Source organism: Podarcis liolepis, assembly GCF_965112155.1.
Source record: "Podarcis liolepis genome assembly, chromosome: 6".
NCBI lineage: Eukaryota > Metazoa > Chordata > Lepidosauria > Squamata > Lacertidae > Podarcis > Podarcis liolepis.
The window spans coordinates 19,603,240-19,624,135 of record NC_139559.1 but is presented as its reverse complement, the minus strand read 5'-3'; the positions used below and the strand labels follow the sequence as shown (position 1 = coordinate 19,624,135).

Below are 20,896 nucleotides of genomic sequence, written 5' to 3'. Positions count from 1 at the left end.
TGGGAATCTAACCTCAGGCCCACAAATGAGGTCTTTAATGCAGAACAGCAAGCATCTGGAACAATATTGCATCAACGAGTAAAGCAGACATCCTGCTAGCTGTTCATTTCTATCATCCCATCTGCCCAGCCTCTGTTATATACAGTGGTGCCTCGCAAGACGAAAATAATCCGTTCCGCAAGTCTCTTCGTCTAGCGGTTTTTTCGTCTTGCAAAGCAATCCTATTAGCGGCTTAGCGCTATTAGCGGTTTAGCGGCTATTAAAGGCTTAGCGGCTTAGAAAAGGGGGGGGGAGCGAAAAAAATCGCAAGACTCGCAAGACGTTTTCGTCTTGCAAAGCAAGCCCATAGGGAAATTCGTCTTGCGAAGCGCATCGAAAAACGGAAAACCCTTTCGTCTAGCAGGTTTTTCGTCTTGCAGGCACCACTGTAAATGCACAGAATAAGGTTTGGTCTAGAGAAATTTAACTGACTGTAGAATAGGAAAAATGCTGTCTGCCCCCTCACCATCCATGAAGGAATGACTAGCAGGATCTTTTTGCTTTGTTCAGGGATGGGAACGTGAGCCTCCCCCTCAGCCCAATGTTGTTGAGCTATGACTCCCATCATCCTTGTCCACTGGCCACCCCTGGCTGGGGCTGATGGGAACTGGAGTTCAACATCTGGAAGGGCACAGGCTCCTCATCTCTGGTGCAGTTAACAAATTCAGCCTTGTTTGGATGTTGCTAGACCTCAACTCTCATCATCCTCAGCCAGCACAGCCAATAGCCAAGGATGATGGGAGCTGTAGTCCAATATACCTGGAGGGCACCAGGTTTTGGAAGGCTGTACTAGTTTAAAGAACTGTAGAGTTGGAAGGGACCACGACGGTTATCTAGTCCAACCCTCTGCAATGCAGGAATCTCAACTGGGGCCCGCCATCTAATTCGAAACCATTCTGCACCCTGCTTAGCTTTGCAACAAATGGGCTAGCTACACCACTAGGAGGCCTAAGTTTTTATCAGTTTCCCTCCTAACTCAAGGCATTCATTTCAAGAAAATGGCCTGAAGATGCTTGATGCAGTTCAAACTCCAATCTGCACTGGGCTCGCCAGTGCCTGGCTACCAAGGAACCTCTGCTAACAGTGCAAATCCTTTGCAAATTTACTGTGAAGGAAACCCCACTGAGCACAATGGGACTCACTCCCAAGGAAGTTTGTTTGGGTTCACATCCCAAGGTAATCTGAGGGAAAGGTGGAATAGGCATGGAGCAAAAAAAGTAAACAAGAGGGGAAAGCTGCTAAGTGAGAATGCCTCTCCAGCTGCTATTTTCTTACACTCGTCCAAGAAATCAAGTACAGTGGTACCTCAGGTTACATACGCTTCAGGTTACATACGCTTCAGGTTACAGGCTCCGCTAACCCAGAAATAGTGCTTCAGGTTAAGAACTTTGCTTCAGGATGAGAACAGAAATTGTGCTCCGGCAGCGCAGCAGCAGCAGGAGACCCCATTAGCTAAAGTGGTGCTTCAGGTTAAGAACAGTTTCAGGTTAAGTACGGACCTCCGGAATGAATTAAGTACTTAACCTGAGGTACCACTGTATGCCTTCAGGTTGTGCCTAAATAATGGATCTTCCTATTAAAAACATTTTCCGAAATCTAAGCAAGATTAAACAGCAGCAGACATGGATGAGATGGGAAATGCCTTGCTGCTAGCCCCAACGCAATCCACGGAAGCTGCTTAAGCAATTCCTCAGCTCTTATTACTTCGATGGGCCAGGCATGGTGAGGGTCCCCTGCGCCAAACCCTCAGCAGGGATCTCCATTCTAAACATAAATACAATTACAGCACAGTAATATTAATGCACACTTTTTATTATATTAAAATCAGGCAATGGTCTGATACAATAAAAAGGCTGCTTATGGAATACTGTTATGTTAAATTTTTAATTACAGAGGATGTTAAATCCTTACAACTAATATTTTCCTCAAAAAGAGTTAATGGAAACATCAATTATTCGTTGACTTGATAAGCTTCTGCTTTTAAATGTGACTTTTTGTCGTTTTCTTTCTTTTTTCTTTTTACACAAACACGGCATTTTTATTCTGTAAAACTCAAAAAGAGAGGACACACTAGATTGTTTGCATTTAAGCTTGCATCCATGTTTCAGCAGTCAGTGGTCCAAAACAAGAAGTCCGAAAAGGAAGTGATTTGCCAGGAAGCCTTGTCGATCACAGTCTCCCTAACCCACTCTGCATGGCATTGCCATCCCGTATTTTTTATTTAGGAGTCCTCCTCTCTGCAGTGTGCCAGGAGCAAATCTGCCCTGCACAGAGCAGACCTGTCCCTAAGATGTGTCACTCAAGCGGAGGTAGTGACCTTCAGCTCAGGGAGCTGGAGTGTTTTGTTTCGAATTTCCTACATAAAAGATCATTCCACGATATCTGGCCATTCATTCTGAACAGGCTTCAGCAATCCTGGTAAATTACTGCTCTTTTCACCATACCAAAAGCCTATCTAATAGCATCAGCCATGGCCAGCTTGGCGGTGTGGAAGCAGCGCCACAGGGCAGGAAGGGAAGGGGATACTTGCGGGCAAAAAACAAAACAAAACCAGACACTCTTGTTTTCCCAGCTGGCGAAGACTAAAACCGATAGCCCAGAAGAAGTCGAAAGCACGAGGCAAAAATAATAATAATTATAATAATAAAATCAGGCAGTTTGCCAGCCACTTACCTCTTTTTTTGGCCAGGTGTAAAAGACAGCGTCACAGAAGGGGCAAATAGAAAGCAGCACCCCAACTATGAGAAAAGGGGAAAAGACTGAAAGACACCCCTCCGCCCCGGATCTATTGCCCCAAGGCCCACATTATGGGGGAAGGTGATGGTGCAGAAATACAATCTATGCCTTAGCCAAAGGTTATGGGGAGGAAGAGCCTCCTCTCACAGCCCCTTGCAAAATAAAAAAAAAATACTATAGTATTTTTTTTTTTAAAAAAAACAGAAAATAAAGAAGAACCCCGAGACACACTCAGCATTTTACTAGAGCCTGCGCAAAGGGAGGGATGACTGAGGATACCAACACATCCCATTAGTAGTCCAGATAACCCCAGCCTAGGACTGGGGATTAAAACCTTTGGGCACAGTCCTTTTGAGACATGGTCCTCAGCAAGCCTTACTGGAATGAATGAGATCTGAGCAGCGGCCTGGGACGACACTCTTGCGCAGCCTCGCTTCTTCTCAAAGGTCAAGGAGAACTTCCCCGCGGATTGTGCCCTTCGTGTCTACCCTAATAAATAGCCCTGAGCGTCAACCCTATTGCGGACAGACAAGTCAGACGGAAAGGGAAAGAGAAAGGGGGTGGAGGGAGATAAACCCAGGCCAAACACACAGCAATGTGATTGTGTGACGTTTGCTTTTTATGCTTTTTTTCACAGTCGAGTTCAATGTGCCACACTGGTCTTGACAGTAATAAATTTAAATAGACTTTTTCTTGATACCAGAAGTTCAACTATGGACAGTGGTTACACATGACAGCATTATTTGTTATAGCACAACTTATTTTCAAATGGGGGGGAAAATTAGTATCATTTACAGTATCTCAAGATAGACTTTCCTTTGCAAGGGAACTTCCTTTCCAGTACTTTGGAGGTCTACAAGATGCATCTAGAAAATTTACTACTGTGGAAAATGGAGAGAGCTTAAATTGATGAAGGGGCATGATTTTTCTGTTGTTGTTGTTGTTTTTTCGTTAATTACTGTAACATTGTCCTTCAGGTGGTTGAGGGAGTTTCATATTTTCTTTAGACATCATTAGACGCCGGAGCTCTTGCAGAACAACTTTGATACTATAAGAATTCTGCCATTTTGCTAGGACTGATATGGCTCTTGGATCCACCTAGAAACAAATAAAAGAACCACAGCCATGAGTTTTAAATTGCTTCGCATTCCCACTGCACCTGTAACACTGAAAATGACCATTGCTGGGATCTAAAGACTCACGCAAGTACTATCACACGCTCAAGGTGACTTTTGAGTTGTACTTCTTAAAAGAAGAATACCCCTAATGAACACAGTTCATCACTTTTACCAAACTGGATTTTCAAAACCCCCACTGGTGGTGGGGAATTTGCAGAATAAGTTTTTTAAAAAATATATACAAAAAACCCGATCACATTCACACAAAGTTAAACACATCTAAAGTACTTCGGATTCTGGCCTAAGGCTGCAAATTAATCAGTCAAAGATTTAGCAAATCAATCAGCAAAAGCCAATTTAAATTAGTAGGGCTGGAAGGTGAAAGGCTTATTTTTAGGCTATTTTGGTTCTGGTTACTGCCACAGGAAATTTACAGGGGGGGGGGGGACCTAAAGACCTCTTTTCGGTCACTCAGCAAGTTTTGTTTATTAACTGATAAGTTATCATACTCCCATCAGTATCTGGAAAAGGCATCTATCTATAATGCAATTTTGGTTATTACGCAAACTTGTTTAAATTGAACCACTTAAAAGCTGGATGATGGAAGAACTGAAATTCTTCCAAACACATACAGCTGTAATGCAGACACTAACTTTGAAGGGAGATTTAACAAAGAAACAGCTGTATGCTTAGATAGATGCATTAAACTGTTCCCATCTGAAAACTGGCAAACAAAACAGTACATGAAATACTGGGACACAAAGGGTGTAACACTTACCACTCCGTTAGAACTATTTACTCCATTCATATTAATTTTTGTTACAAATCTTACAAATGGAGGTGCTTCTGGATATTTAGGCCCACATTCTATTTTAAGGCTGTATATTCTGTTTTCATAAATTGTCTGAGGGAGGGAAAAAATTGTGTCAGATGATCCATCAGCGAAGGAAGACTACATTCAGGTGATATACAGAGAGATAAGTTTCACATTAGCATAGATAACATTCCCACTCTGCTGTGCCCTCATTGTTTGCATGAACCGATTTCATGATACAATAGGAAACGACTTTTCAATATGGATGGACATTCATGTCTAATGGAAGCGTCAAATGTGTCTTTGCATCTCCAAGATGTAACTGATCACACTCTCTCTTCTTTTTGACAAATCAATGTTATCTATCACTCAAAACGCCACCCTCTTCTGAACAAACTTTGCCCATTTTGTGATGACTGGTTGTCAGGGTCTGCAAATAGTGGTGGGGGAGGAAGGAGCTGTAAACTTGCCCTCCACTAAATTAGGATTTCCCAAAATTTGGTCTACAGCTGCTGTTGGATTACAACTCCCATCATCCTTAGCTAGCAGGACCTGTCGTCAGGGATGATGGGAACTGTAGTCCAAAACCAGCTGGAGACCCAACTTTGGGAAACCCTGCACTAAATCATGGCTTGCTTGCAAGGATCCTCCAGCATGAGAAGGACCTTTGCTTCCATATATGGATGCCTGAGAGGGGTCACTAGTCCCTTATCACCTCCCCAGCCTGCTATGGGCAGCCTTCCCATAATTCAGAACCAGTTATGGGATGGGGAATGAAAGGCTTTAGATAGGTGGCACAGCTTGCTCAGTGGAACCTTTGGATCCAGTAAAAGAATGGGCCTGGGGCCATATTCTGACTTAGCTTTCCCAGGAACCAAAAATAATAAAAAAAGATTGACAAGTAAAGAACAGCTGGCATTAGATGCACACTGTTCAATGTGACCCAGTGACTTGCAAATTCAGGATCCTATCCAATGCTTGCCCATGTGCTAGAGCAGCAGACTTCTGCTTATGGAATAGAATTTTCTTTTCCTTTCGTCTGCAGCACCATAGCTCCTCCAGAAGGTTGGAGCACCCTCTGAAACAGATTTGAGGGCATGCGGGGAAGGGAACCTGCATTGTGTTGAGTGGAACATCATGCACGCAGCATTGGATACGACCTAACTTTGTTAGTTTCATAACCTGACCTTCCTTCTAGGAGCTGAAAAGGATTAACACATGGATTCTGTAATAGCAATCTATAACTTACCAACTTAAGGCACAATATTTATTAGTTTGCAACTGCTTTGGTAAGAATAAATAAGGGGAGGAATTCAACACAGTGCTATGGACTGTATTTCAGCTTGCCATATGGAACAACCCCCCTTATCTTTTCTCCCGCTGTGTGTTCTGGGGACTCTCCCGACAATGCCCCCCCCACCAACTGGGGACATGGGAGGCACATGAAGGAGGAGAGCGGAGAAAGCCTGCTAGCCGAAGTCCTTATGAGGGCATCTGCTAGTGGGACTTGTTAGCTGAATTTGGCCCAAGGTATTTTATCAGAATTCATACTATCTTCACACTTTCTCGTTCTCCTAGCTACACTGTCTGTAGCTAAAAGGAAAGCAGAGAATGTCAAAAAAGAAAAGAAATAATTAAGAGGGGGGAAAGACTTGCAAGTATCCAACCAAAGGAAAAGAAGAAGAGAAGAAAGCAGGCAGAAGAGGAGACTGCATTATTTTACCTGCCTGAGAATGGAGGTGAAAAGAGCACGTTTCCAAGGCATGTCCCCATGAATGTACTGTATTTTAAAACTTGTGTCCTGTGGATGGTTGTGTGTGCATGGTATGATTAAGTACACCTAAGTACAGCTCAGAGATGCGTCTGTATGCATGCATCTACATGACAGCAAGTTAATGTTCCCATGAGTGAGGGTATGTCAGAATAAAGTGCTTTTTTAAAGGAAAGAAAGAGAGGCATCATAGAACATGGTTAACACCACCTACACAGGAAACCTCCCATTGATGGCTGTTATTGAACATTGGGGGGGGGGCACTGTGTGACATTACCCCTTTAAGATAAACATGCTATTTTCTAGAAATGGTGTACGAAAAGTCTGATATTTTACTGGTCTGCAAACTGTCTTTCAAGGGGTATGCAGGACTCCAGGGAATGAATACAAATTGTCTACCAGGCACAGAAAATCACAGCAACATCCCATAATGTTTTTAAAAAGCCAAACTGTGTTTTGCTGCTGCTGCAATCTAAAAATGGTTCATATATTCTCACAACATTTAGCATGGATAAAGACAGAAATACTGAACCTAGGTTAATTTATTCCCAAATTTGGAAAAAAAAATCTTACTCCAAGTATTTAGCATGACGTGGTCCATACTGTCTACTACCTATATGACAAAAGCCACAAGCAGAAAAACCAGTGAACCCTGTCACACACTGGCAGAAACAGACATAGAAAAAGCAGGGATTTATAGGATATTGTGTTTAAATTTATGCTTACTCTTGGAGGCCCAATAATCATGCCTGTCCATCTTGTAAGTGTCATATCTTCATCATCTTCAAGACCCCAGCTAACTGTCCCATCTCCAACTCCTTTCTGACCTTCTTCAAGTTCTTCCAACAGTCGAAAATTACGAGGAACTTTTACACCTAAAAACAAATCAGGATGCAGTTTTGAGATGAGAACTTACGGTAATAAAATAAGGTAGCTGATGCTTTTCACCAATATGCTGAACACTGTATTAATTAACAATGCAATCCTATGAATGTTTACTCAGAAGTAAGTCCTGCTGAATTCAATGGGGCTTCTCCCAAGGATATGGGCATAGGACTGCAGCCCCAAAAGTGAGAAATGGTGCAGTTAGTAAAGTTACAAGTAAGATAATACTAATGCACACCAATTTCAACAATATACAACATTTTAAGAAAACAACAACATGCATCTAAGGTTAGTTTCTGCAGAAGGTATCCCGTTTGGGCTTTACGGAGAAATTACAAAATCTTAGAACAATACCGAAGAGGAGCCTGGAGGAAAGAGAATCCGCAATGAAGTGGCAGAACCACCACATTATGCTACCAGACTTAAGAGGCTATTATGGCATGCCCAAGAGTTATATACTACTCTGGGCCGGCACAATGCAAGCAAATCTGCTAGCCAACTTCAGGTCCCCGAGAAAAATAATCACAGCTAACAATTATCTGTGGCCCTTTCTCATTTCTTTGGGAAGAGAGTAGAGCTGAAGAGGTGTGACAGAGAGAATGCCCATCAGAATATCTGCTTTGATTTGCCTTTCCCTGAATGCAAATACGCACTGTGGAGTTGGCAAGTTTCTGCAGAAAGTGGCAGCCAGCCAGCCACACTGCATGGTTTACCTGCATCCTTACTGTGTCAATTATGATCAATGAAAGTCTTGTGTGCTGGTTTTTATGATTTCAACAACAGGTGGCAGAGACAATCAGAAGGAAGGCTGGGGGGGGGGGCGACAGTGATGGAGTAATGGGTTTAAAAACCCACCAAGTTAAAACTGCAACAAAAAAAATCTGTTCTACGGGTAATGTAGTGATGCAGCCCTCTCAACTTTATAGAAATGAAGAAGTAGTTCCTAGTGATCTAAGCTGTGCTGTAGCACCCCTGTGAAACAGGACCCAAGTTCAAAGAATGGTATCCATTGACTGACTAAAGGTGTGGGAAACTAAACATAAGGAAAGAAAAGAACTATGCAGAAATCCCAGTTTTCACCCATCCTGCACACGTGTCAAAGGAACAAGCAGCCTCTCTCCATCAGGCCAATTACCCATTTGGTTCACCGTCTTGCTTCACATAATCAACAGTATCAGCTGCTTTACTGTCTGCACCAGTGTCTTAGCTTGTGTCTAACAAACATTTATTTTTAATGCAAGGCTTGGGGGGACGCATGCTACTCCAGCAGATTACTGCTAGTCAATCTACTGTATTTTTTGCTCTATAAGACACACTTTTCCCCTCCTAAAAAGTAAGGGGAAATGTGTATGCATCTTATCAAGCAAATGCAGGCGGGAGGCTCTGCTCAACGCTCCCTTTAAAGAGCCGCACACACGCCCCGCACGCTCTTTAAAGGGAGAGGGGCTCTTGGGGGAGCCTTCCTCCCGCTGCCTGGGAGAGGCTTAGCTGCGCGAAGCCTCTTGAGGGCAGGGGGAGCCTTCATCCTGGTGCCCTGAAGAGGCTTCACGCGGCTATTCCAGAAGCCAGAACAGCAAGAGGCTATACCAGAAGCCAGATCCCTCTTGCTGTTTTGGCTTCTGGGATTCAGAATTTTTATCTTCTTGTTTTCCTCCTCCAAAAACTAGGCACGTCTTATGAACTGGTGCGTCTAATAGAGCGAAAAATACGGTACTACTACTACTACTACTAATTTATTTGTATCCCACCCATCTGGCTGGGTTTCCCAGTTCAGTGCATGAGTTGCTTTTCCACTAAGGGTCTGATCCAAGTAAAAATATAATAGAAGTACAGCAGAACCTTATAGAGGCAAACCCCCTTGCCCAACAACTCAAAATACAATGAATTAAGTATACTAGTATATTCCAAATTAGCAGCCAAAAGGTTTTTCTCAAGAGAACAATAGCTATCCAACTGTGATGGAAAAACTCACTGGAACACATTTCAGTTACATTCCATGAAGGATGAGAAAGCTAAGAAACAAATATTTAGCTTATATTATTTAATAAGTCTGATGCAGGGGGGAAATGCAATATAAACTGTTTATAAGCAACATGAACTAAGCAGAAAACAATTCAGATCTGTTTAGCAGATACTATAAACCATCTAAGTGAACATACTACATTTTTTTCTTCAGTGAAACCATGACAAATATGAACTCTCCAGTTTCACAGTATCGGGCAAAGTCAAAGCGTTTGACTGAAACTGTTTCCTATACAGTGGTACCTTGGGTTAAGAACTTAATTCGTTCTGGAGGTCTGTTCTTAACCTGGAACTGTTCTTAACCTGAAGCACCACTTTAGCTAATGGGGCCTGCTGCCGCCGCTGCTGCACGATTTCTGTTCTCATCCTGAAGCAAAGTTCTTACCCCGAGGTAATATTTCTGGGTTAGCCGAGTCTGTAACCTGAAGCGTATGTAACCTGAAGCGTATGTAACCCAAGGTACCGCTGTACATGTTATTTTGCTTATAACTTTAATTACATCTGATATACCAACTGCTCTCTTTTCTGTAAGAGCAAGAAACATCTTTTCTACCTTTTGTAACTCTAGTGTCTATTACTGTGCAACATGCTTTATACAGGACTTTTTGAATACTCTAGTTAGTAAAAAAAAAAAAAAGGTACTTCCTGAGAGCAAGTGCCCACTTATTCACTTCTAGGTACAATTTAAAATAGGTTCAATGACTAATAATGCTTGCATGAGAATATATCACAGTTGAGAAGACACCTTCTTCCAAGAAATGTGCTCCTCTTGCACACAGCTATCTGGATGCATACTTTGTCTGTACAGTGGTACCTCGGATTACATACGCTTCAGATTGCAGACTCCACTAACCCAGAAACATGACTTCGGTTTAAGAACTTTGCTTCAGGATGAGAACAGAAATCGTGCAGCAGCGGCGCAGCAGCAGCAGGAGGCCCCATTAGCTAAAGTGGTGCTTCAGGTTAAGAACAGTTCCAGGTTAAGAACAGACCTCCAGAACAAATTAAGTTCTTAACCCAAGGTTACCACTGTATTTAATTGGCATAATGTACCGGTAATCAACAAATTAGGAAACAAGGACAAACACAAAAGGAAATGCCTACTGATATGAACAGGAAAGACCCAAGTTGCTCCTCAAATACAAATTCAAATTATCTGTAGAGGTGGACAACTTTGGTCTCATCTGAATTGGTGTGTGTGTGTGTGTGTGTGTGTGTGTGTGGATTAACTGCTAAATAATGATCAAATGTGGATAAGCGCTTAGTCTATAGGGAAGACCTGCCAGAGTTGACCTTTTAGGCAGTAGAAGAAAACACTAGAAAAATTATTCATTTATTTAAGTATTTGTATACCATTTGTTGTAGAGTATCAGGACAGTGTACAACATAAAAACATTTAAAACCAGTATTAACCAATCATTAATATGAGTGGCTACTCAAGGGACATTTTAGACAACAGCACAGACCTGTCACTATTATGGGTGTTCATCACCTATTATTAAGCACATATTATGTTACCCCTTCATATGCTTATGATGATATGACACAATAGTATGTTATGATTGTTTTAATCTTGCATTTGTATTATTTTATGGATTTAGTTAGCTGCACAGACTTCTACCTTTGGAAAGAAGATAAAGTGCACTGTTTAGGAATAACTATCACCCGCAATAGATTTTACTTTGGCAAAGCTTTTCTGCTACAGCCATCCTAGAACCTTCGAAAGTCAAGGAATAAAATGAATGCTTGATAAGATAATTTACACAGTGACAGGTTTCCTGAATATCCTGCTCTCTCCTATTATCACTTTTGTGCCAAGCAGCAGAACTGATCATTTACTCAGTTGTTACTTTGCATCCTAAGGGGAACAATGACACCTACAGTAGTAAAAAAACAAAAAAAAACAGAGAGGTTGATAGCAGCTTCAAGATATACATTAACTCAAATCAGGCAACAATAATTTCACTGTTTAAAAAGCCACCCTTAGTAAAAATTCTGATTTCTATGATTTAAATTCTACAATATTAGCATACGATCTGTCTGCCAAATCTGAATTGATGATCTAGAGGGGGCATTCCAGATCACTGCTGTACAATAATAACAATATATAATAATAATTTATTATTTTTACCTCGCCCATCTGGCTGGGTTTCCCCAGCCACTCTGGACAGCTTCCAACTGAATATTAAAAACAATTGTCAAATGAACACATTTCTATGGAAACATCACTAAAAACCTCAAAATTTTAAGATGTCCTCTCTCTCCCCTGCAGCTCGGCACTGCAACTAGTTTATTTGAGGAGGCACCTGGCAAGGTAACCAGCAAGTATTTGTTCGTGACATCAGCCATGCCCGCCTCCCAAGATGTCATGCTATGTTTTGGAGGCATTCCAAATTTCTTCAAGCCCCTGCAGTCTGGCTGGGCCGGGTTCCCGTTTCTTTCCCCACCTTCAAGATGGGGCAGAGGTCAGCATTCTTCCCCGTTGTGCTGAGTCTCAGAAAGCAGCTCTGGGGCTCTGTGGGAGATTCTGGGAGATTCCTCCCAACTATATTTTGGAGGTCGCAAGCACAAGAAAGCTGCCACTTCACCCAAAGCATGGCAACAAGCAACACACAACTTTTTTTGCCATGAACATGACCAAACATGTAATGGGAAGGGCACAGACATAAACATGACAGAGAAAACGTCTGCCTCTGCACCAGAAGGTAGCCACCTAAACGGCCTAAGGGCTGAGCTAGTTTACCCATCCTATTTTGACTGATGGCAGATTTATCAGGTTTACACAATTGTTTTACTGGAATAGTTCAGCAGGAAGAGAAAACAAGTTCTCAAGCTTGCACCTTGCATCTCTGTGGCATCATGCCAGTCTGAGATACAGGATTAGATTCAATATTAACCCAGAAAAGCACTTAAGTGTTTCACATTCTATTGCTTCCTGTCCAAAGCTTAATTAAAATATTAATCTGTCATATTAACCAGGCAGAATTTCATGTGGCAATGAAATGTAAACTGCTCCATCCTATTGGGATCTCATTATGCTTTAAACTGGGGTTTAAAACTCAAATGATTTCCCACCCCTTTGTCGAAATTAACATTTATCAGATCCTTTGATTCACAGCATCTTCTACCGTTCATTGTTACAATATTTCCCGAGAATTATCACCTGCTTTTGCTACCAATCTCTCCTTGTCACTTAAAACATCTATGCTCTTTTATGCACCTAAGGAAACACCTAGGCATTGTAAGAGACACAGAGATTCTGCAGTCCATGTCTCATTCTCCTGTTCTTAGAACATAATGCAACTGTCACTGAGCTGCAACTTTCCTTCCCCACTGGGGGAATAACAGCACATGCAACAACAAAAAATATTTAAGAGGATATTTTGTCTTAACAGAAGCCATAAAACGGATCAGACAAATTCATGTAAGGTACACTTATCAGAAGACATTTGCCATAATAGCTTTATATTCAAAGGCCTTGCACTTCTGCTAGGGCTCAATAAGGGGCAGCTATTTCCACCCTGCACTGCTGAAAAACTTCCCAGGGCAGCTCACGGGCCACAATTCGTTACCCAGCTGGGCCTTTGGTCTAAACTAGAAAGTCAGTTCTTACAATCTTATGTCAGAGGTTATTCAGAGTTCATGGGTAGATATTACTCACTGTAATCTATGAACACCATTCCATGCCATTAATAGAAACGGCCAGGCAGCATTACCACAAACAAAATAACATCCACGAGATCACAGTGCTGATTCTTGTGATTTCGTAATAAAATTCATTACTTCTAAAGAGATCAGAACTCATTTTTTTTTTTATAAAAAAACAGGTTTCTATGGATATTACACAGCTTTGTAAAAATAACATTTTGGAACATATGTTACAGCTAATCTATTTTAAATTAACCTACTTTTATCTATAATTCCATATAGTCACAAATCTTAAGTTTTCATAATTTTGATAGTTGATAGATCCTGGGGTGCACCCAATGCTACCCCTTGCTACTGATCAAGAGCCAACTCCATCTGAATCGGAAGCAGGAAGAGAAGGGAATGTTAAACATTTGGCAGAATGGTGACCCACAGACATTTTGCCCTTATTATGGTTTCATCCTACTCACAAAGTAGAGAACTGGTTTGGAACTGTCCTAAGTTTAAAACAACCCTTTCAAGATTTTTCGTATGCTGAATTCTCAATGAATCCTGTTGTTTCTACTTTTCACAGCCTATTCTGAATGAACCTAAAACATAAATCTATTTGACATTTTGGACAATGCATTTTGATTTTCTTTGAACACATAATGCTAACTTCTAATTTACCTGCTAGAAAAGATGCTCCCTGTCAGTTTGAAAACAAAAAGAAATCCCTGATGTATGCATTTGAAATGGGACTTACTTTTCACCCAAAGAAACATCGCCTCTACAGCCTTTGCTCAAACTCACATAAACATAGAATACAGCATCGACTTTCCTTTCACCCACTGTTCAGATAGGCGATAAATTACTAACCTTTCTATTAAACTGTAAGAAATATCTCCCTTTCTGGACCACAGCATGGGTTTCTGGATATTACGTGTTCATTTTTTCCCAAACAAGCAGACCAAGATTTTCCACACAATTCTCTAGAGCTTTTAGGCATTTAGCCTTTCCAAGCTTAGGAACCCACCTTTAACCAGGGATCTGTCTTTTTTTGCTCACCTTCTTAGGAAAGCCAAATAATGTACTCAGCAGCTACAGGACCCTCTGCTCCCATCAAGCCCTCCTGGTATCTCTAGGTGGAAAGAGTAGACTGTTGGCTACCAGAGCCTGAATACACCACTGGACAATGCTCTCCCTGCCCACCCTTCCTGCTCTGGAGTGTGAAAAGCCTACAGGTGGGGCGTATTGTTATTTTGGCCCTGCACAGCCAAGGTTCTTTGAGCGCCCTGGCTACACAGCCGTCAAACAATCCCTAGCCTTCCTCCAAACTTTGGCACTGGGCAGCTGGCAAGGATTATTGGTAGACAATCGGTAGACACCACTACAGCTTCATAGATAGAAAGGAAGGCTGCCAACTCATCATCACAGGTGCCCAAGATACAGGCATTTCCGGTTGATTTCAAGTAGTAAGACTAGAAAAGCCCCCCTTCCCACTCTGTTTGGAACCCTGGAGAGTTTCTGCCGGTCAGAACAGCCAGTGGTGTGGTGGGCCATTTGCCCAACAGCCTCATTTGTCCATATACCATATATTGCTCACTGCTACTAGAGGAGCACATGTTTGCCAGCCGCAAAAACAGTCACAAGGCGGTTGCATTTCTTTACACGTTGTTACACCTGTGCTGAATCTTCATGCAATACAAAAGTAATGAGAGGAAAGCACAAGAAGAAATTAAGCATGACAATGGACAAAAGCACAGTCCCACCCTAACCTGAATCACTGTCAGAAGTTTTGTAGAGTGACACTCTGCCCCAAAATGTATTAAGAACTGCCCAAACCCACGCTGCAGGCCAAGGGTAGCCAAGATGGTACCCTCAATATGTTGCTGTTGTTGTTATTATTATTTATTAGTTGCTTACTTCAAAAAAGATTGTCTCAAAATCAATCTCTCTCTCTCTCTCACACACACACACACACACACACAAATCTATCTATCTATCACACACAATGCTAAATTCAACATACATCAGAATAATTTTTTCAAACATGCTGACAAGGGCTGGTGGGAGTTGGAGTTCAACATCTGTAGGCCACACCTTCTACCTTCAAGATATGACCAAACCCCATTATTTATTTTTTAAATTTAAGCAATAACTGCCAATACACATGTGTGTCCTTCCATGATCAAAATTGGAAGATACATCTCATTACTTTTAACTGTACAAGGTCAATCTTGCGGTAGAGACTGACAGGCAGGCACAAGAGCCCAGCCATCAGCTGTCTAGCAATATTATCTGAATGTGCATGGGCCGAGTACATTCTAAATTATTACCCAGCTATCCTGCTATTTAAGGCATTTTATAAACCACTTACTCAATGAACCTCACAGTGTACATAACACAGTTAAATTAATTCTCAGTAAAACACAGACAGTATTGACAGAATTTAAAAACAAATACACATGACTGAATTATGTGGCCAGAAAGGCTTGCTGAAATAAATAAATAAAAGCTTTTGGCAGTTGCCTAAAACTGTACAATGAAGGTGCCTGCCTAATGTTATGTGGAAGCCACTCACCCAAACTGTAAGTCTGTTTCTTTGAGAAATAGGAGAGTGGCATCTCTCAGTGAATGCTCTCAAAGCCATCCAGGAAAATAAAAGTCATTTGCCTTGTTCTTCTTCCAACCAAGTCTAAACTGCAAAGTCAGCAGCTGCAAAGGATTAAGAGACTGCAGGCTTGACAGGATGAAAGGACATGAGGTCCCCATGTCAGCATCACATTTTATACAAACAGCCCAGTGCTAGAACTTCCTGCAAGAGCAAACAGAGAATGTACCACCCACTGTTGTAGTGCAATGGCACAAAACATGGCATTAGGCTGGCACTGCAGTGATAGTACACCAAGCTAGTGCAAGTGCTGAGAACTGGGGTGCCAGCACTTCAAATCTGGTAGCTGAAACAGAACTCATTTATAGGAGGAATGAAAAACATCTCTGTAAAAATGTGAGCCTCAAGCAAGTTTAAGTAATTAACTGACATTTTGCAAAATACTGTTAACCATACTTCCGCCTCAAACTTCTAAAATGAAAACTGGTTCTAAAAGCAGCAGAGGTAGCTTTTCAATTCCTCATTCAAGATTATTTCCTGTGTGGTAATGTATTTAAACAGGTCTCTATGCTAAAGTTTCAAGGCAGAACATGAAAACAAAACCAATGTTATAGCTCTATTCTGCACAGGCAAGGCAGAAAGTATCAGTTATGAGGAGTGAAGCAAACTTTAATCATTTCTCTGGTTCACAATTTTTGTGTTTTTACGATTTTGTATTTTTACTTTTTCCAACATCGTTGTTGTTATTGTAAAAAAAACCAAAAAAAAACCACTTTAAAACTGAGAGTAGGCGTTTTTGTCCAACAAGTTCAGGAAACATATTTTTGCTCAACAGAACTTTGCCCGGAAGTAGGAGTGATAACAGAGTGGTATATTGCTTACAGCATCAGACTAGGGAGATGTGAAGCCTACTAGGCCATTTTTGGCCAGTCACACTGACTCAGGCTCACCCACCTCACAAAGCTGCTGTAAGGATAGAGTAACAAAGCCCCTATATAGAGTTATAGCCCCTAGATATATATTCTATCCTAAGCTCTGGAAAGAAGGATTTTGAGTATTAAATAATCACCTGACCATAGAAGCCTAGTATGCTATTTCTTTTGCCAATTTTTGCCTTAAAACATCTTGATCAGAGCCAAATTTGAAGCAACAGCCAGAAAAGAATTTGAGAAGATCAATGGTAAACCCTGAGAATAAAATTTCTTCATCAGTAAAATTATTATTATTAATAATAATAATAATAATTCATACTCCACCCATCTGACTGGGTTACCCAAGGCCCTCTGGGCTGCTTCCAACAAAATATAAAGCGACAAAACAAAACACCAAACATTAAAAGCTTCCTGAAACAGGACTGCCTTCAGGTGTCTGAAATGTCACATAATTGTTTAACTCTTTGACATCTGATGGGAGGGTGTTCCATAGACTGGGCGGGACTACCAAGAAGGTCCTCTGCCTGGTCTTGCATTGCGGGAACTGCCAGAAGACCCTTGGAGCTAATCCTCAGTATCTGGGCTGAACGTTGGGGGTGGAGAGACTCCTTCGTGTACACAGGGCCAAATCCATTTAGGGCTTTAAAGGTGAGCACCCAATTGTCATTTTATTAGCTACCAAGCCAAGTTGCTTTTAAATAGAGGTTAAAATACAAGATCACCAACATGAGTTTGATCAAACTGCGGGAGGCAGTGGAAGACAGGAGTGCCTGGCGTGCTCTGGTCCATGGGGTCACAAAGAGTTGGACACGACTAAACAACAAAAATAAAAGATCACTCTCACTCAAGAGATGGATACAATTCACACGTGAAAGAGCATTCCTGTAATTCTGCCCTGACTTTGTCTATCCTGAATCTCTTACCAATCAGTTTCATTGAACTACTTCCGAGTGTGCCTCTGAATGCCAGCTGCTGAGAATCACAATTGGGAGAATACAGTTGCACTCAGATCCTTCTTTTAGTCTTTCCACAGACATCTCGTTGGCCACTGTGAGAACAGTGGTGCTGGACACTGGCCTGATCCAGAAGGCTCTTCTTATGAATTCTGGTATTAAGAGAGTAACTCCCCTCTAATTACTTTGTCCACACTGCAGCAATCATGGCAGGTGCATCACAATTGCTCCCATTTTACAGGACAAGGATGTGGCCACGGAACTTCATGGTTTGCTAAAAGCCATGCAGTTTGTCCACAGCAAAGGTGGAGCTTGAACTCATTTTTCCCAGATCTAACTACGGTAGCTTTCTCACTATATACTGCACTGATTTTCCTAGAAGCCCATCCATTTCTTTACAGGTAAGAAATCTAGAAAAATTGTATACTACAAGAAGTAGTATACAACCATTCTGACTTATGCCTCATCCTCTTGTTACCAACACCAAAGGTTACTATCATTGATTCTACTACCTCCTGAAAACTGATCTCAGTTTTATGGACAGTAGCAGTTACAATGCTGAGCTTGAACATGGAGAGTGAGGTTCAAAACCCTGTTCAGCTACGATGCTTTCTGATCATCATTTGTAGACTAACCTGGTAAATACTTATTATGCATATAATGTTTTAGTATCCAAAACGCTTCACTTTACAATGGCAGCAGTCCTTAGGGTGGCCTGGTTAGGTGGTCCAGTATTGCCATGATAGGTGTGGGGACTGGGCTCAGGGATGGAAAAACCTCCAGCTTACCTAACAATTCCTTACTAGTGAGCTTATAGCAGAGGCATGATTTGAATCAGAGACTTCCTGGTTCATGGTTTCCTGAACTATGCTGCCCTCCAGATATTTTGAAGTACAATTCCCATAAGTCTCAACCATTTGTCATGCTAACAGGGGCTACTAGCTGTTACTATGCTACACTAGTCAACCTCTTGGGGCTATTGTGTAGCAAGAGAAGCATTCTGGAGGATGAATGAGACAGTAATAGTAGTAGATAGGTAGCCATGTTGGTCTGCCATAGTCAAAATAAAAAAATTCCTTCCAGTAGCACCTTAAAGACCAACTAAGTTAGTTCTTGGTATGAGCTTTCGTGTGCATGCACACTTCTTCAGATCTGAAGAAGTGTGCATGCACACGAAAGCTCATACCAAGAACTAACTTAGTTGGTCTTTAAGGTGCTACTGGAAGGAATTTTTTTATTTTGAGACAGTAATAATTAGACAGCAGCTTCCTTGCAAGACATCTATCTGTCTTCCTGTCTAGCCTGCCTCTTCTCTAAGTAGTGTCCTAGAAGTCACACCCCATCCTGTACTAAACAAATAGATTAACATATTTATATCCATTTTTTCTTCCTATAAGGACTTCCATGCATTTTACAATAAATGAAGATCAATGTACAGCAGGGGTGGCCTACGTGGTGCACTCCAGGACTACAAGTTCCATCACCTGTGAACACTGGCAATTTTAGCTGGGACTGATGGGAGTCATTGTCCAAAATACCTGGAGGCCTCCATGCTGGCAAACCAACATACGTAATTCTTTTTTTAAGGCAGCAGTAGTGACTGAAAAATACTCTGTGCTCCAAAAAACCCCAACAACCTTGAACACAGGGCACAGTCTGATGGCACAGGATGCAGCCACCTTGCTGAACCTAATCAGGGCTGGGGCTGATCAGCATCTGGAATGGAGCCCACCTGGGAGTCCCATGCATGTTGCCTTAAGTTCCAACGTAGAAGGCAGGCAGGAGATAATCCAGCAAGAAAATAAAACCGCTGCTTATCATTGCAGGTCCAGATTCCTCAGTGACCACCCCAAATAAAACGGCAAGAGCCAGTGTGGCATGATGCTTTTAAGAGTGCTTGACCCTGGGAGACCAGGGTTCCAATCCTGACTCTGCCACGAAGCTCACTGGGTGACCTTGGGCCAGTCACCGTCTTTTCCAGTGTTTCTCAAACTTGTAGCCCAACAACAGCTGGGGACCCAACTCCCATCATCCCTGAGCAATGGTTCTGCTAGCTAGGAGTGATGGGAGTTGCAGTCTGACAGCATCCAGGGCGGGGGATGCTACCTCGCAGGGTTGTTGAGAGGATGAAAGAGGAGGAGGAGAACCACGCGGGCCACCTTGAGCTCCTTGGAAAACAAAGGCGGCATATAATTGTAATAAATAAGAGCAAAAAGAGCAACCCGTCAGGTCCTGCCTTCTTAGTCGCAGCCTGCCAGGGAATCGGACAAGGGAAGTTAGAAATGAGGAGGGAGGGCGCGAGGGCCGCCGCAGTCTTCGGAGGTGCAGTGCTTCTGAACATGGAGGCTCTACTTGGCTGCCCGCATGCGGTCCCATCAGCCTCCCTGACACGTTTCCTGCAGAGCCCACCGGCCCCCTCCCGCCCCCGCCAGCCTTCCAGCGCCACCCCGGCCCAGGCCCCTGGCCTCCCCGTGCCTCAGCCCCGCTCCGGCCCCACAGCACACCGGCCTCCCCGGCCACCGCCCCTCGGGCCCCAGACACACCCAGCCGCCGAGCCCCGGGTGGCTCCCGCCTGGTTGAGGGGGGAGGATGAAGCGGGTCCCTCCCTCCTCCCGCCCCCGAGGACCCCCCCGACCCCTCGCTGTCGGGGGAGGAGGCCCCGTGCCCTCCTCCCGCAGGCCAGGCCGGCCTCGGCTGCCGGGTCCCCCGCTCACCCGAGCCCGTGGTGGCCGCCATCTTGCGCCGCTTGTCGCTGCGAGCCCGGCCTCCCTGCCGCCCACGTCACCTCAACGCGGGAAGTGAGCTGCGGCGGCGGTAAGTGGCTCCGGGGGCGGGAGGGCGCGGGGCCCGGCGAACCAAAAGAACAAAAGCGCACGCAGACGCACACGCCTTCCGAGGGAGGTCCGGGCGGGACCAACAGCGTCTCGCCGCAGCTGGCCTGCCCGCAGCGCGCGGGTTTTCGTTTTGCTTTGAAACGTCTTTGCGGTGCACGTATTTCGCCGGGGAAAAGGAGGCGCTCGGGAGGGCGGGACGTCAGAAGATAACAAAAGAACCCGTGCGGCCCGACTAAGCCAGCATCCTGTTCTCACAGGGGCCAACCAGGTGCGGGGGAGCCACGGATTAGGACTGGACCACAAGGGCATTTCCCCCTCCCGTTGGTTTACAGCCACTGGTGTTCAAAAGCATATTCTCCATGCCCAATCCTCTTTTAAAGCCATCAGAGGGTAGTTCATGTTAGGTACAAGCCCCATGTTTGAAGGATCAATAACTCGGTTTGTGTGGGGCGCTGCAAAGCACTGGGTTTTCGCTGCAAAACAACTGCAAAAAAACCCCAAAACTTTGGCGCAGGTCTGCAGATGACATATTAGCTCTCTTGCAAAATAAT

General features: G+C 43.2%; 1 protein-coding gene across 3 annotated transcripts; it reads right to left on the bottom strand.

Annotated features, from left to right (window-relative positions):
* Positions 1 to 1,830: 1,830 nt before the first annotated feature.
* Positions 1,831 to 20,488, bottom strand: LOC310709108 (ubiquitin-conjugating enzyme E2 variant 1). 3 transcript variants are annotated; one of them, XM_083508309.1, is made up of 5 exons: positions 20,226 to 20,364; positions 15,597 to 15,861; positions 7,205 to 7,353; positions 4,672 to 4,797; positions 1,831 to 3,873 (listed from the first exon to the last, which is right to left on the bottom strand). In XM_083508309.1, exons 2-5 carry the CDS (start codon positions 15,637 to 15,639, stop codon positions 3,727 to 3,729), a joined length of 465 nt encoding a protein of 154 aa, XP_083364435.1. In that variant the 5' UTR covers positions 15,640 to 15,861; positions 20,226 to 20,364; the 3' UTR covers positions 1,831 to 3,726. The 3 variants fall into 3 exon arrangements, with proteins under 3 accessions (XP_083364435.1, XP_083364437.1, XP_083364436.1); XM_083508311.1 differs by lacking the exon at positions 15,597 to 15,861 and adding an exon at positions 13,294 to 13,408 and having other exon boundaries at positions 20,226 to 20,277; XM_083508310.1 differs by lacking the exon at positions 15,597 to 15,861 and having other exon boundaries at positions 20,226 to 20,488.
* Positions 20,489 to 20,896: the final 408 nt, after the last annotated feature.

Coding starts and splice junctions, on each gene's coding strand:
- LOC310709108 (XM_083508309.1), bottom strand. CDS start 15,639: ATGCCACTCTCCTATTTCTCAAAGAAACAGACTTACAGTTTGG. Junction 7,354..15,596: donor GAAACAGACTTACAGTTTGG/GTGAGTGGCTTC, acceptor ATTTGTTTTTAG/GTGTAAAAGTTCCTCGTAAT. Junction 3,874..4,671: donor TAAATAGTTCTAACGGAGTG/GTAAGTGTTACA, acceptor ATTTGTTTCTAG/GTGGATCCAAGAGCCATATC.